General features: G+C 37.7%; 2 protein-coding genes across 3 annotated transcripts in view; one reads left to right on the forward strand and one right to left on the reverse strand.

The window, feature by feature from the left end:
* LOC101746132 (carbonic anhydrase-related protein 10) overlaps positions 1 to 17,673 on the reverse strand; it is a 141,600-nt gene that overhangs the window by 47,865 nt on the left and 76,062 nt on the right. The window lies entirely within an intron of this gene.
* On the forward strand, positions 8,742 to 14,290 carry LOC101737673 (fibrohexamerin). Its single transcript, XM_004922578.3, has 5 exons — positions 8,742 to 9,015; positions 10,823 to 11,039; positions 12,992 to 13,131; positions 13,437 to 13,565; positions 14,070 to 14,290. The coding sequence occupies exons 1-5, from the start codon at positions 8,928 to 8,930 to the stop codon at positions 14,213 to 14,215; spliced, it is 720 nt and encodes a 239-aa protein (XP_004922635.1). The 5' UTR covers positions 8,742 to 8,927; the 3' UTR covers positions 14,216 to 14,290.

Consider the following 17,673-nt stretch of genomic DNA (forward strand, 5'->3'; position numbering starts at 1 on the left):
ACCCAAAACCGTGATCCCGAGGAATTGTCGTTTACTTGTACCAATCATAATGAAGTTTTTCCAACTACTCTTACTTAGGATTAGACTTGTAATTTATTGAAATGGAAGTGGACCAAAGAAAAGAAAAATTAGTAAAAAAGTAAGTGCTAAATGAGCGGAAGTCAATGAAAATAAACACACAATAACAACGTAGAGAAACTAAGAGTCACGTTGTTCATTACATAAACGTTTTGTATAAGATAATTAGTATTAATTACGGAGCTTTATTAATGACTTTCTGCTTATTTTTGAGACAAAAGCGGAAGGCTCCCGCTGAATCATCGCGGGGCTGTTAATTTTTATTAGATTAGCTTTTGCTTCGGGTTTTGTTTGAATTTTTATGTGGGAGAGACATTATTGTTTTAAGTTTCTAGTGTGAGGGAAATTATGTGCGCTCAGAATAGAGACTCTTTGCAAGTATTAAAATCATTATTAAACGAATCCTAAAATGTGAATAAATGCGAATAAACTTGGTATTGCAGGTATTATTGCTGGTGGTAGGACCTCTTGTGAGTCCGCACGGGTAAGTACCACCGCCCTGCCTATTTCTGCCGTGAAGCAGTAATGCGTTTCGGTTCGAAGGGTGGGGCAGCCGTTGTAACTATACTGAGACCTTAGAACTTATATAGTGGAGTTATGGAGTGTATGGTATATTACCAATATTGTTTTTCTTCCAAATTTCCGGGTCAAACATAGGTAATATTGCTTCTTTAAGATACAATTCTTTTGGAAGAAAAATAATGAGAATATACTGTCACGCCGGTAGGAGTAGCGCCATCTATCGCCGAATAGTCGAAGGAATATCGAAGAATCTAGTAGCATCTAGAACACTCGAGAAGTACAACACCATCTATTGTCAGATGGCGGAAACACACATCGAAGGTACTCGACTTTTGTGGAATATTCTCGACGATTCTAGGGATTTCGTCTCAACTATAAAAGCGTTGCAGAGTTGGCACGCAGTTAGTAATCGGAAGTACTTAAAGCGAAACAGCGAACGGATCACCTAAAGCGAAGCGGATGATTGCGAATTGAGAATTTTAAAGTGTTTTAAGTATTCTAAGTGCTAGTAATACAGTGTTAACTTATAATTCGGTAAACATTTTATTTATCCTGAACTCCAGCGCGTAACAGTACTTTTAGCGATCAACGCAGTTACAAGGGTCAATGTAAACACATAAATTACATGATTTTATGTATTGTAAAGATTGTGTGTCAAGTTTCTATGCGAGTGTAGTTTATGAGTAAAATGAACTATCGATAAACAAAGCTTCTCGAATTGGTAAATAATTCAGTAGCGCCAAATAAGTATAGCTGCTCCCGTGCGTATAAGTAAACACAAGTTTTTTTTATCCATACAAATCCTTTCTGCTGGCACGCCGAAAGTGTCAAGGAACGAAAATTTAATCCATACGTAATAAAGTTTTGTTAAAAAGAATAACCCCGCTCAAAGCGCGTCTTTTATACCGTGACTTACTCAAAAAGTTGGATTTATTCCGGGCGGAGCGTGGATATAATATGTTTTATTTATTTTCTAGATATGATCAGTATTATTATTGATTAATTTCAAAATACATGTTTTTCTGCCTGATGCATTAAACTTTGGAAATTACATTCTGAAATTTAAAGTTAAGCATTCTTCGTTAATCTAATCTTTGTGCTATGAATATTGAAAAAAGATAGATCTATTAGACAAGAAAAAAATCGAATCGATCCAGATTCCGAATTCCAATTTCAGATCAAATGTATGTATAATAGCTACTCAACCTGGGAGGCAGCGACTAGACTACGTTTCCCTGACATTGCTAACGTACCTGCATGGGCTTCATGAGAATTAGTAACTAGTCACCAATAGATGGGAGAAGAAGATACTATACGATATACAATCTGAGAAGTAATCCGTGAGTACGTGCTTTAACGGAAAAATTAACACCTGTCTGTGTGATTTAAATACCGGCATAGTAGCATCGTTTGTCTATACTCTATACTAATATTATAAAGAGGAAAGATTTGTTTGTTTGTTTGTATTGAGTAGGCTCCGAAACTACTGAACTGCTTTGAAAAATTCTTTCACTGTTTGGAAGCTACACTATTCCCGAGTGACATAGGCTATAATCTTTTTTTAAAAAATTAGGGATCCTTAAAACTCCAATAATGTAACCCAAAGTGTAAAAAAAAATACCTAAAACATTCTTTGCATCGCTTGCCTTGCGAAAACTATTGATTTTGTAGAACACATTATTATTTACAAAATGTGTCGCGACAGCATATGTCTAACTATAATAGTTATGCCGCAATAAGTGTTTTTTTATTTAAAAAATAAAACAACGTCAAATATTATTGAAATTTTTGTTGACCCGAGCGGAGACGGAGCGGGCCGCTAGTCACTAATATTGTTATAATTGCACTAGCTGAACGAACGATCACATGGCCCACTTAATACTGAAGGGAGCCTTTCTTACTGGTAGTAGGACCTCTTGTGAGTCCGGCTAGGTACCACCACCCTGCCTATTTCAGCCGTGAGGCAGTAATGCGTTTCGATTTGAAGGGCGGGGCAGCCGTTGTAACTATACTGAAACCTTAGAACTCATATCTCAAGGTGGGTGGCGCATTTACGTTGTAAATGTCCGTGAGCTCCAGTAACCACTTAACACCAGAAGGGTTGTGAGCTCGTCCACCCATGTAAGCAATAAAAAAAAAAGTCGAGGGAGAAGAGTTTGCAGCAGGATTACCGGCAACCACCTTGCGACTTAATAATATTTATATTGATATATGTTAAATGTTAAAGGTATGTAGTAAAAAACTGAGAACTGTTGATGATGACATGGCACAAACATATCATTAAACATCATTATTAAATAGTGAAAATACTAAAGAATCTAATCAATCAATGATATCAATAATAAATAAATATTTATAATGCCCGTCCATTATTCTAACATCCATGGTTCGAGGCGTTTAGAAGTTTTCGTGAAATTGAGTGCGACGGCTTAATATAACGACTCATCCATTCACCGCCATCGGTAACAATATGCCAAACTTGTACACTTTGTGAAGTATGAGTATTTTTTTCTATCCCATATGATGTGAGAATTTGGTTTTTCAAAAATTTTTTTATATTCTCAAATAAAGTGAAAGTCAGTAAAAGTGAATCAGTATTGATGTGCTTATTACTGTTTTTTTCACGTCATATCGGATCCTCCCGATCCACTAACGGTGCTTTTAGGTACTTCAAGCACCGGTCACCGTTCTAGTCGAACCCGTCGCTTGCGACGAAGGGCTCGATGAGCAAATTGACTCTCAGACACAGCCCACTGAGTTTCTCGCCGCATCTTCTCAGTGGGTTGCGTTTCCGATCCAGTGGTAGATTCTGCGAAGCACGGCTCTTGCTAGAGTTCGTATTAGCATCGTAGTCAGGTTTGAGCCTCGTGAGCTCACCTACAAACGTTAGGGCGAAGCTGAAATAGCCTCTCAAGGCTATCAGCATAGGTAGGGAAAAAAAAAAAAACTGTTTTTTTTTCATTATAATTAAGTAGATGAGTTCACGGCCGACCTTATCTTAAGTGGTAGTTACATAAGCGAGTTGACGGTTCGGATAGTAACTAAAAATATTTTGGTAAATCTTTGACGAAAATACAGTCTTATATTACAAGTTTTATGAAAGTAATCGTGTACGTGACATAGATTAACTTTAGTAAATACAAAACACTGAAAGCTTAGAAATGAACATTTGCAATTAACTGGCTTAATTACATCATTAAAATAGTAAATATGTAGTTTAAATTGGATTAACATTTCGAAATACGCGCCCGATCACGGAATGTTACGTAGGTAATTGAAATCCCGAATGTAATCAAACTGTTTGCCTTTGTGCAGTAAATTATAGCTGAAGTATTAATTTAAAAATTAAATGATTAGTTACTGCGATTTGTGTAAAACAATATTTGTGAGTGGATCGATCCGGCGGCGTATAATTGAATATGCAATTTCGAAAAGGGCACATGTCGCATATTTTGTCAAATACGTTTTTTCATATACATGTAGTTTTGAGGCTTACCTACACCCATTTTATAATAATTCCAGTAATTTCCAATTGCTAATTAACACTAAAATATATCTCAAAAGATAATATTTTAAATTATACACTGCTTTAGAAAATAATCAATTTTTTTCATTTCCTGAACATTTTACATTTTCAGAGATGTGCCCTTTTCGAAATTGCATATTCAATAAGTGTAGTTATATTTTTTTTATAGAAACTCGACTCCGAGGCCTTTGGCATTGATTTTGTCAATGTCACAGTACGCACAAAAATGATAGGTGCTTAGAGCGAAAAAAAAAACTAAATACAAATAAATTTGATCAGTTTTTCCAAATGCGAATCTGTGATTTTAAGAACATCACAAAAAAATATGTTAGACTAATTACTTTAAAGCTAAATATTATTAGCAGATAAAAATTGACATAGAATATTTACATGTTTAGAATAAACTAATAGAAAAATAAAATCTTTAGAATAGATACTTAATATTAATAGGCCGGGGGATGTCTTTTGGAAGGATATCATAAAGAGGGGACACGATACTCGGGCAGTCGAAGAGAGAGCAGTATAGTCATATGTATAGATTAGTTTGGTGGTGAATGCACTGGGTCTATGCAACCCATCATCATCAACCCAAATCTGACGTAGCCGCTCGAGGTTACCAACGATTACGTAAGGAAGAAAAATAAGTGTTGAAATCAAACAAGCTTTAAAGAGGGACTAGAACGAATTTCTATTCATTAATTTATAGACGAACAAGATTCTTTTTGTAATCTTCGACTTTAGATTATTCTAGTTCTAAGTTCTTCGTTGCTATAACATGTTTTTTTTGAAATTGTGCTATTTGAAATTGTGATTTAGGTGCTATTATAATACAGTAAATAAATGTTGTTCCCAAATAAATGAATGAATAGACGAGTTTCTATTCTAGGCTAGCCCCTCTATTAAACCTGCTTGCTTTCAATACATTTTTTTTCCTATTTTCAATAATATAAGTTACGATAATCGGTCTCCAGAGAAAACAGAGAAAGAAGAGAATTAAATTCAACCACAAACAGACAGAAGCGTTTCGGTGAAAGTTCGGCGGAACAGTGTGAACCTAAATTTTAACTTCGTCAAAACAGATTAGCATACTTCTAAAGTAATTCGCGCCTGCCCGGGATCGGTGTTGAGAATTAAAAAGTTTTAAACCTTTCCAACACAGCATAACGCGAAACAATACAATAAGTATAATAAATTAGTTGTTATGAGTTATTCAAATTTAAATTAATCTAACATTTCACAGCCTACCATTATTACATTTTACTTTTTATATTTGCTTTTTTTTATTGCTTAGATGGGTGGACGAGCTCACAGCCCACCTGGTGTTAAGTGGTTACTGGAGCCCATAGATATCCACAACGTAAATGCGTCACCCACCTTGAGATACAAGTTCTAAGGTCTCAAGTATAGTTACAACGGCTGCCCCACCCTTCAAACCGAAACGTATTACTGCTTCACGGCAGAAATAGGCAGGGTGGTGGTACCCACCCGCGCGGACTCACAAGAGGTCCTACCACCAGTAAAAGGTTCACGGGATGTGTGAAAGGCGATTGCATGCAGCAGAGATGCGAATGTTGCAATGGATATGTGAAGTAACGAGAATGGATAGAATACGGAATGAATATGTTAGAGGAAGTCTGAAAGTGGCACCTGTGACAGAGAAGCTGAGGAGTGCGCGTTTGGGATGGTATGGACATGTGATGAGACGAAATGAAAATGAGGTTGGTAAGAGAGTGTTAACTATGAATGTGGAAGGATGTAGAGGAAGAGGTAGATCTAAGAAGAAATGGATAGATTGTGTGAAAGACGATATGGGTAAGAGGGGAGTGAGCGAAGAAATGGTATATGATACAAGAGTATGGAAGGAGAAAACATGTTGCGCCGACCCCAGGTGACTGAGAGAAGGGCAGGATAATGATGATGATGTGTTATATTTTCCAATATTTTGTACTTTTACGGTTTTTTGTTGTTGACTACCGCGGGTGGATGTCGCGCAATATAGCGTACTGTGATTTCCAACTAGTATTTACCGGTAGTAGAGCATATTATAAGTTCACCGATATTGCATATTGTAAATTAGTAGAAATTAGAAAATTATTCAGAAAATGACGAACCAACGAACAAAAACCGAACTCAACAAACCTGAAGAGAAGGTTATCTCTATTTTCTTATCACGCACAAATAACGTATTTTGTATGTAAAAAGTACAATTATTATATAATTTTGATTTTTTATTAACGTTTTGTCTTCTAGTTTAGGACACTTCTCATAGAGAGTGGTTATAGTCCCCCATCAATACTCGTAGAGGCACAACCGAACCTCAACCGACGAAGTGTAGGTGGAATATTTCACAGGCACCTCAAGTAAAGATACAATGATAATTTGATAATACACAAAAAATAATAATATAGCCTTACTGTTCTCTTATGTCTGTCTCAAAGTCGAAAGTTAAAAATCCCCGCACCGTTTCAGGTGTTAATTTCAAGCAGAAGCAATCTGTCTATCTTAGATCAACTGCAGATCAAGACTAGACTGTCTACACTCTGCCTTCGCCGCGCACTCGAGTACTTCGGTCATATTGCTCGGAAAACACCGGATAGCTTAGAGAGACTATTCGTGACAGGGAAGATTGAAGGAAAGAGACCGCGCGGGCGCAGTCCGACAAGGTGGTTCGACCAAATCCGACCACACTAGAGATCCCATTCCACGACGCCCTTCATGCGGCCAATGATCGGAGGCGCTGGCGGGACATTACAAGTAGCAAAATCCTGTCGACATATAATAGCCCTCAGCAGTGAGGAAACGACGCGAGGAGGAGGAGGAGTAAATTTTTCATCGAGAATATTTATTTGTTTAGTTGAAGGATAGGCAGAAAGTATATTCTGTCAATTTCACTAAACACTTTTGATTGCGTGTTTAATAAAACCCGTTAGGTTAGATAATTAAGGTGCATAAAGATACAATACAATCTCTCTGCTCGACTCTAAGTCTGAGAATAACGTAGAAGCTTCAATCTTTCTATTGAACATAAAGCTTTGAATATAGACCCTGCATTTACAGAGTTAGAGGTCTTAGCCGCTCCCTTTTCACTGCTTATTTTTTATTACATTATTACCGACTAAGTAAATGTGTAGTTTTGTGAATTCTATTAAAGTAACGTGCCACATAAATTAAAATGTCACAGCGAAAAGTTTTTGAAGAGGACACAGAAAAATCGATTCCAATAAAACATGTTAAAATAAATTTTATGTAGGTGAGCTCTGATAAGGTATAATATAATATACAATGACATGCACTGTGAGTTGATTATAAAAATATTGACCAAGAGTTATCGGCCAAGGTTAAAAGTTAAGTGTTGTTCTTGATTGTGATTTTCAGACTGTATCTCCTTTGTACATTTTGGGTGGTTTGTGACTTCAGCCGTTAAATTATGAAATACTATTAAATTATTTTAGGTTTTTAATGTGAAAGTAATTCTGTACATAATGTGCGTCTTGTAGCTGTTGAGTCCCGTTGAGAAGCGAAGGTGGTTGTGTATTTTACGCGACGCGGAGCTAGCACCGTTCCGCCGGTTCGCTGCCCCCTCCCTCGCCGCGCTAAGGGGCTACGGTGCCCCGTAACGATCGAGGCACTGTACGACCTGGGTACCCCCCATCTCCCTATCCTCGTCACACTGGGAATGGGGCTTACCCGGGTTGCGACCTCGCCCCTACGACCGAAAGTCGACTGGGAGCTCTTTAAGAGACGACTAGTCGACCTTCCCGTAATTCAGGACCCCAACACCCCTGATGGGGTCGACGATGCGGCAGTCCGCCTTGTCGACTCCATCAGAGGAGCGATCGACCAGGCGATGACGCTTGTACCCAGCGGTGGGCCCAGAGGTAGAAGAGGGGCCTGAGGAGGCACTGGCCGACAACTCGTTGTCCCAGGATCAAATGCGAGCTTAATAAGTTGGAAGCGGAGTTGGCGGCGAAGATTATCTCCTATAATTTACCACCGGATCTACTGAGAAGGTCCGACGAGAAACTCAGTGGGCTTCAGAAGAGTCGATCTTGGTCTAAAAGTTAAGAAGCGCAGTATGTACGTCTTGTACAATAGGCCTATGTCTGGGTTCAAAACCGGCAGACGGGCACCGATTGTTTTATGAAGACGTACCCGATACTAGTGTAGGAATCATAGAAATACAATGGAATACAACGCCTAACTGTTCATTTTTATTGGATCTGGATGAAATCTCTATAGTTCCGCGTAGGCATTAGGGCCCATAAGTGTATATTTGGGCTGAATCCACTCAAACCCCTGTCAGCATCTTGCTTCCAAGCCTCGAGTGGAACCTAACTCAATAGAGCAAGACGAGGCCAGAAAACGGGCTTAAGCCAGTGCGCATGTTCCTATTACCCAATTCAAACCGTGAGTATTGGTGTTACTAAGCCATGCAACTTTGCTGAATATCGTACAGGGAGGGGAATTGAGTCAAGGGTTGAGAGCGAAGAAGATAATTTAGGAAACTGGGCTAACAATTAGTACAAGCAGCGGTCGAATAAGTGTAAAATGACTGGCGTTTCCTTATTTGTATTCCATGTTGAATGACTTATCCTTGTTCCATTGGACAGATTGTGTTCAGTGCAAGATCTTTAAATTTAAAATAAAAATATTCTATTCAAAACCGTTCAACCTTAACACAGAAATAATATGCAACATTATATAACAGCAGCGATAACCAAAAATTTGTTATGACGCAATAATTAAAATGGCAGTATTTATATGAGGAGATGTTTGTCGAGAAATCATTTATTTCTTCAAAATGTGGTTTGAACAGTGCCTGTGCCTTTCAGTTTTGGGTTTGATCGCTTCTGCTGTTGCTTTTGGAGAGAACTTGGATCCGGCCGATGGTATGAAGATATTCTATATGATAACAAATTCTGGTATTTTATTACGCAATCCGCAATTTAGAAGTCGTCGTGGCCTAAAGGATAAGACGTCCGGTGCATTCGTGTGCAGCGATGCACCGGTGTTCGAATCCCGCAGGCGGGTACCAATTTTTCTAATGAAATACGTACTCAACAAATGTTCACGATTGACTTCCACGGTGAAGGAATAACATCGTGTAATAAAAATCAAACCCGCAAAATTATAATTTGCGTAATCACTGGTGGTAGGATCTCTTGGGAGTCCGCACGGGTAGGTACCACCACCCCGCCTATTTCCGCCGTGAAGCAGTAATGCGTTCCAGTTCGAAGGGTGGGGTAGCCGTTGTTACTATACTGAGACCTTAGAACTTATATCTCAAGGTGGGTGGCGCATTTACGTTGTAGATGTCTATGGGCTCCAGTAACCACTTAACACCAGGTTGGCTGTGAGCTCGTCCACACATCTAAGCAATAAAAAAAAAAACCCAATTAATTGCGCCAAAGTTTTTCTATGTAACAATTTTTTTTATAGTTATAAATTCTAAAACATTTTCGGAGAACAGCTTTAATATCAAAATTTAAAGCCACAGACGTGAATTTTAGAACAGTGTCAGCTATAATATCATTTCACTGCCGAAGGAAGTGTCATTGTTGTCGAAGTTGATGTTTAGCAAAAATTTCAAAATCAAATCAAATTCAAAATCAGTGCTCTTTGTGTGTCCGGGCGGATTGTGATTCCAATAAATTTGGTTTCAGTTCATTACTAGTAAATTAAGTAACATGATGGATGTTGGTGACCTTTTCTACGCGAATCAGCTTTACGTTCTCTTTGCTTAGTGCGAGTTTTTTAACGTTTTCGATAGCGTAAAATTTAACTCAAATCCGTATACAGTTGGAAGAGCATCCCTAGCGGCAAGCGTAAGCAATCATTGCAACTCCATTCAAATTTGAGTTAACTTTTACGCTATCGAGAACGTTAAAAAGCTCGCACTAAGCACACTGGTGTAATAACTTTGACGGCCGTCTGGTGTAGTGGTAAGTGACATGGTCACTACACAAGGTGGTCGCGGGTTCGAATCCCGCCAAGGGAAGATATTTTGTATGAATAATATTAAAATGTCTTTTCCAGGGTTATAGATGTATATTAAATATATGTATGTGTTTAATAAAAATCTTACATTTATTTCCGTTATCTGGTACCTGTAACACAAGTTCTTTACGAACTTACCACGGGACCTGCTAACGTGGCGTGATTGTCAGTAAATATATGTTTCTTTTTTTTTTTATTCAATATCAAGACTATCGACCGTATGTCTCAAGGGTGGCATATGGGCTCCAGTAACACAAGTAATAAGTTACGATTCTCGGACGGAGCTACTAAAGACAAGTACTTGTTCTTGTAGATATGTTTTCGGCACGCGTAACACGGGAAAAAATCCTATATATATATTTTTTTATTTCTTAGATGGCTGGACGAGCTCACAGCGTACCTGGTGTTAAGCAGTTGCTGGAGCCCATAGACATCCACAACGTAAATGCGCCACCCACCTTGACATATAAGTTCTAAGGTATCAAGTATAGTTACATCTTAGAACTGTTAAGTACTTAAACTGCTTTTCGCTTCTGTGGAAAATAATACATAGTCTTTTTTGAAAGCATCGAAATGGCGACGCAAAAGCAAAGTCGTAATATAATTATATCTTTTGCCCAATGACGATTATGTAAATAGAACGTATATATGTAAAGGAACGGTGAATATAAACACTAATTAAATTTCAAATGATTTCAGACCCAAAAAACATCAAAAGACCCTGTCCGAACTTCGACTTGAACTGCATTCGTGAATATTTCTCAAGAAATTCTCAATGTCAATTAGTAATGGGATCTGTACCAGATCCACTACCTTTAAATTACTACAGAGTAGATATACCGAATAGTAATTTAACCGTAGAATATCATGATGTTAAAACCAGAGGCTTCGATACTATTAAAATCATTGAGTTTTAGTAAGTATTATCATTTCACGTAATTCCCACTTTCGACAAAACTTTTGTGTGATAAACAGGTTTGCTTACTTAGTTTCGGGGTATTTAATGTGTATATACCTACTTAGCTATTGATATTATAGGGGTTTATGTACATGTTTTTTTTTATTGCTTTGATAGGTGAACGAGCTCACAGCCCACCTGGTGTTAAGTGGTTACTGGAACCCATAGATATCTACAACGTACATGCGCCACCCACCTTGAGATATAAGTTCTAAGTTCTCAGTATAGTTACAACAGTATACTAGTATATACTTAGTCTGGCCATAAATACTGTTACAATTAAAAATAAACAAAATATTACATTCGAATTTGGAATCTGTCATTTTTATATGATTGTTCATTGAGTTTTCTTATTTTGGCGCCTATACATTGTACAATATTTTGCGATTTTAAAATGGAGTGGGGTGATAAAGAGAACCGAATCGCTGTGATTGCATTACACAAAGTAGGTATGGAGCCAAATGCAATTTTTAAAACCCTCCATACGCTTGGCATTAGCAAAATGTTTGTGTACCGGGCTATTAATAGGTACAATGAGACCTACTCTGTTTGAGACAGAAAAAGATCTGGCCGTCCATGTAGTGTTCGTACGAAAAAGGTGGTCAAAGCAGTAAGGGAAAGAATTCGAAGAAATCCTGTCCGAAAGCAAAAGATTTTATCTCGGGAACTGAAGATAGCACCTAGAACCATGTCGCGTATTTTAAAAGATGACTATAAGCCTTGCAGCCTATAAGAGACGTACTGGTCATTTCTTAGCTGATAATTTAAAATAGAATACCTTGGTAAAATCGAAACAACTAAGTACTGAAGCGGTACGCAAAGGGAAGTCATAGAAAAACTTTGTTTACGGATGAGAAAATGTTTACAATTGAGTAACATTTTAACAAAAAAATGATCGTATTTATGCTCAAAGCTCTAAGGAAGCTTCCCAATTAGACGACAGAGTGCAACGTGGGCACTATCCAACTTCAGTGATAGTTTGGTGGGGTATTAGGTATGAAGAAGTGACTGAGCCATACTTTTGTGAAAAAGGTATCAAAACATCGGCACAAGTGTATCAAGATACCATTCTTGAGAAGGTAGTGAAGCCCCTTAACAACGCCATGTTCAATAATCAAGAATGGTCCTTCCAGCAAGACTCGGCGCCAGGTCATAAAGCTCGATCTACGCAGTCTTGGTTGGAATCGAACGTTTCGGACTTCATCCGAGCTGAAGACTGGCCGTCGTCTAGTCCCGATCTTAATCCGCTGGATTATGATTTAGGGTCAGTATTAGAGAGTACGGCTTGCTCTAAACGCCATGATAATTTGGAGTCCCTAAAACAATTCGTACGATTGGCAGTGAAAATTTTTCCCATGGAAAGAGTGCGTGCTTCTATTGATAACTGGCCTCAACGTTTAAAGGACTGTATTGCAGCCAATAGAGACTACTTCGAATAAGCTTTTTATACTTTAAATTGTTTTATATTTATGTATTAAATTAACACAGTGTAAAAGTAATAAATGTTATTTGAAAGAGAATTTTTTTTCCTTTGTCTCAGTATTTATGGCAAGACTAGGTAGTTATAGGACCACGTACCTGTTGTCATGACAACAAATTTACTGTACTTATAATTACCGTAACATTAAGGTTATGAGAATTAAATCAAATAACTTGCTTTTGGCCCTAAATTTGAAAACGACCCAATACATCATTAGCTACCAATTGACTTTAATTTTTACACATTCCTTATTAGGTGACTGCGACCCGATATACAACATCACCTCAAATATAATACATACTTCTATAAACGTGTATAAGTATGTATACTATACCAGTCTGTAGTTTCCTTAATACACGGAAATCAAATTTCGTGTGTGATCTTTTGAATTTCCCCACTGAAATGTTTTACGAAAAACTTACTGTTTTAGCATTAACAGCAAAACCGAAAAACTAGTATTAGCAGCAGAAGTGCAGTCCTTAAAATTGGCTTCGCCGAAAACAATTTTCAAATACAATAGGAAAGCCAAAGAGCCAATTGTAAGAAGTGACGCATTGGAAGTTGACTATGGTAAAAACAATTGATTTACATTTAAATATGCAAAAACAAAATATTTTAGTACAATTTTCTCCTCTTTGTTAAACGAATTTTTCTTTTTTTGTGTTAAATAGCTTTTGATGAAATTAGTGTTATCAAAAGGTAAATTAGAAATGATAAAAGAAAATCTATACCATAACGAGAATCTATGAATTTAAAAGTTATGGTTTCAGCGATTGATGATGATGCTAATCTCTGATTCTTTGATTTGATCATAATGAAAATAAAACAACACAAATGATTCAGGATGATTTTAACACTAAATTTAATTGTTACAGGAACTCTAACGTTTACCGCTGTATTTCCGAGCATTAGCGACCTACAGTTGAGCAATGCTGAAGTTTTTAGTTACGTCCATGAAATCAATCCAAAATTCATTTTAGGACCTCTTCTATCGTTTAGTCTAGGTATGCTTTAACCATCTTTTCTTCTTTATTATCTTTGCAGAAATTATCGAAAAAACCGAAATAAGCCGCATTGGGGAATGCCCCACAGACACAGCCCACTGAGTTTCTCGCCGGATCTTCTCAGTGGGTCGCGTTTCCGATCCGGTGGTAGGTTCTACGAAGCACTGCTCTTGCTAGGGTCAGTGTTAGCAACACTCCGGTTTGAGCCCCATGAGCTCACCTACTAGCTAAGGTTACGCTGAAATAGCCTCTCAAGGGTATCAGCTTAGGTAGGAAAAAAATTTATTTGGGGAATGGGTGTAACATGAAAAAAAAAACCTTTTTATCTGTCTATTTCTCCAAAGTTTCTTGGGTTTAACTGGTTTAATTAAATATGACTTGTGAGGCTGCGTCTGGCCCTCAGTAAAATGCTTTGGTGTCACATACTGTTCCGTCATTAACTTACATTTTTTGATACAATTACTGGGCCGATGCTGTAATATACGCTTAAGTTAATTGTTCCAGATTCTGAGACACAAAGTCAGTTAGGCAAGCTGCTGAACAACATCGCGGTTAGTCTTCAAGAAGTATTTGAAGCGCAAGGAACTATTTTAATGACCAGTTATATACAGTACGATATCTGTGACTTTGGATTAGAGTTAGCGTCTTAAAGAAAATGAATTAAAATTTTATGTAATTTATGTGTCATTTCATCTATGTTTTATTTTAATAAAAATTAACGTTTCTTTCTGTGTTTGTTCTCTATGCATTCCTGAATAATATACTCGGATAATGGATAGATTAATAAAACCTATACAGTCGCTGGGGAAAGGACCAGGGAAGGCTTCAATCATAGTAGCCTCCACATATCTAAGGTGGCGAACATGTAGTTTCAACAAATAATAGTATTCATATATTTTGGGATAGTAAATAACTAATAAACAGAAAAAAAACACATATTGTTCAACGGCCGTCTGGTGTAATGGTAAGTGACATGGTCACTACACAAGGGGGTCGCGGGTTCGAATCCCGCCAAGGGAAGATATTTGTATGATAAATATAAATGTCTTTTCCAGGGTTATGGATGTATATTAAATATGTGTATATGTATAATAAAAAATCTTACATTTATTTCCGTCATCTGGTACCTGTAACACAAGTTCTTTACGAACTTATCACGGGACCAGTTAACGTGGCGTGATTGTTAGTAAATATTTATTTATTTATTTATTTATTATTGTGAATTAAAATTTAATTTTGGTTTCATATACCATAAACTAACCGTAATTCATCCTGTTTATGGCAAACCTTGGTAATACAAATGTAAAGGATTTTTTATTTATTTATTGCTTAGATGGATGTACGAGGTCACGACCCACCTGATGTTAAGTGGTTACCGGAGCGCAAATGCCGCCACCAACAACGAGACATGAGTTCTAAGTCTAGGTTTGATAGTACGCAGTACTGCTTCACGGCAGAAATGAGCAAGGCGTTGGTACCTACCCGTGCGGGATCACAACAAGCCCTACTACCAGTAAAAATGTTTCTTGACTAGCCCAGAGATAAATTAAAGATTTGTTTTTGAATTGCTAACCATATCAAGGTGTTGAAAAGAAACTAAAATCTTTATTTTTTATTTTATTTTATTGCTTAGATAGGTGGACGAGCTCACAGCCCACCTGGTGTTAAGTGGTTACTGGAGCCCATAGACATCTACAACGTAAATGCGCCACCCACCTTTAGATATGAGTTCTAAGGTCTAAGATAAGGTCTAAATAAAAATCAAACCCGCTAAATTATAATTTGCGTAATTACTGGTGGTAGGACCTCTTGTGAGTCCGCACGGGTAGGTACCACCTCCCTGCCTATTTCTGACGTGAAGCAGTAATGCGTTTCGGTTTGAAGGGTGGGGCAGCCGTTGTAACTATACTGAGACCTTAGAACTTGTATCTCAAGGTGCGTGGCGCATTTATGTTGTAGATGTCTATGGGCTCCAGTAACCACTTAACACCAGGTGGGCTGTGAGTTCGTCCATTCATCTAAGCAATAAAAAAATAAAAAATAAAATAGCAAAGGATATGCTGGACTAATGAATAATAATTTTAATGCGTTTTTTGTTTTCTTTGTCTACGATAAGGTAAGCATAGGTCTAGCCCAATGATTCTCAACCACTGTTCCGCGGCACTTTTGTGTGCCGCCAAATTTCAAAAGTGTGCCGCCAAATTTTGCGAATATATAATAATGTTAATATTATTAAATTATATCTTTTTAAAAGAAAAACTTTTTTTTTGTGTGCCGTCAAATTTTGAAATCGTTAAATATGTGCCGCAACAAAAAAAAAAAGGTTGAGAATCACTGGTCTAGCCTAACATGGTATGACGGAGAACCCAATTATAATTACAATATCATCTGTATTAACTGACGTCATTTTTACACGTCACGATCATTGTAAACCGTAAAATTGATTTTTATTTACCTAAGTCTACGTTTGCACTATTTGGACAGTTGTTGATAGTTGAGTTTGCTTCATATCAAAATAACTATATTTAAGCACACCTAAAATTTTAAAATATATACGTGTCTGTGTATTTTGAAACCTTAACTACCCAGAAAAGTAATGATCATTTTTCAAATAAGATATGACCTAGAGCTCTCTGTTACAAGGTCATAAAAAAAATAACTGCCAAGAGAGAAATACGAAAAAAATTATGTCATGCTATAAAAAAAAATAAGTTAAAAAAAATAAGTAAAAGTTCTAAGGTCTCAGTATAGTTACAACGGCTGCCCTCAGTTGCATTAGTTGAATAATAATTAAAGGAAAATCCAAATATGCTTATTAAAAGAGCAGATAACATAAAATACATTATACGTACCTACTATTTATATTTACCCGTCGCTTGCGACGAAGGGCTCGACGAGTAAATTAACCCTCAGACACAGCCCACTGAGTTTCTCGCCGGATCTTCTCAGTGGGTCGCGTTTCCGATCCGGTGGTAGATTCTGCGAAGCACTGCTCTTGCTAGGGTCAGTGTTAGCAACTCTCCGGTTTGAGCCCCGTGAGCTCACCTACACAGCTTAGGGTGAAGCTGAAATAGCCTCTCAAGGCTATCAGCATAGGTAGGAAAAAAAAAAAAAAAAACTATTTATAAATGAAAATAAATAAATAATATATGTAATATACATTGCAGCATTACTTTGCGGCGATGTGAAAAAAAATACGATGCTAGATGAAATTCACAATCGTCATTTTTAGATGATATCGTTTTAGGAGGCGAAAGGACCTCTTGTGAGTCTGCACGGGTAGGTACCACCACCCTGTCTATTTCTGCCGCGAGCAGTAATGCGTTTCGGTTTGAAAGGTGGGGTTTGAAAACCGTTGTACTGTTAAAAGTGAGACCTTCGAACTCATGTCTCAAGGTGGAATTTACGTTGTAGATGTCTATGGGCTCCGGTAATCAACTAACACTGGATGGGCCATGAGCTCGTTCACTCATCTAAGAAATAAAAACAAATAAAAACCACAAATGACACCCGCCTCCGTGAACGGTTCTGTTACACCCGGTATATGCTAGATTAAACATACTGATGATGAAACTCGTCTTTTTTTATTTTATTGCTTAGATGGATGGACGAGCTCACAGCCCACCTGGTGTTAAGTGGTTACTGGAGCCCATAGACATCTACAACGTAAATGCGCCACCCACCTCGAGATATAAGTTCTGAGATCTCAGTATAGTTACAACGGCTACCCCACCCTTCGAACCGAAACGCATTACTGCTTCACGGCGGAAATAGGCGGGGTGGTGGTACCTTCCCGTGTGGACTCCCAAGAGGTCCTACCACCAGTGATTACGCAAATTATAATTTTGCGGGTTTGATTTTTATTACACGATGTTATTCCTTCACCGTAGAAGTCAATCGTGAACATTTGTTGAGTACGTATTTCATTAGAAAAATTGGTACCCGCCTGCGGGATTCGAACACCGGTGCATCGCTACATACGAATGCACCGGACGTCTTATCCTTTAGGCCACGACGACTTCAAAACTCATGTCTCAAAGTGGAATTTACGTTGTAGATGTCTATGGGCTCCGGTAATCAACTAACACTAAGTAGGCCGTGAGCTCGT

Source organism: Bombyx mori, chromosome 14 (genome assembly GCF_030269925.1).
Source record: "Bombyx mori chromosome 14, ASM3026992v2".
Classification (NCBI taxonomy): Eukaryota; Metazoa; Arthropoda; class Insecta; order Lepidoptera; family Bombycidae; genus Bombyx; species Bombyx mori.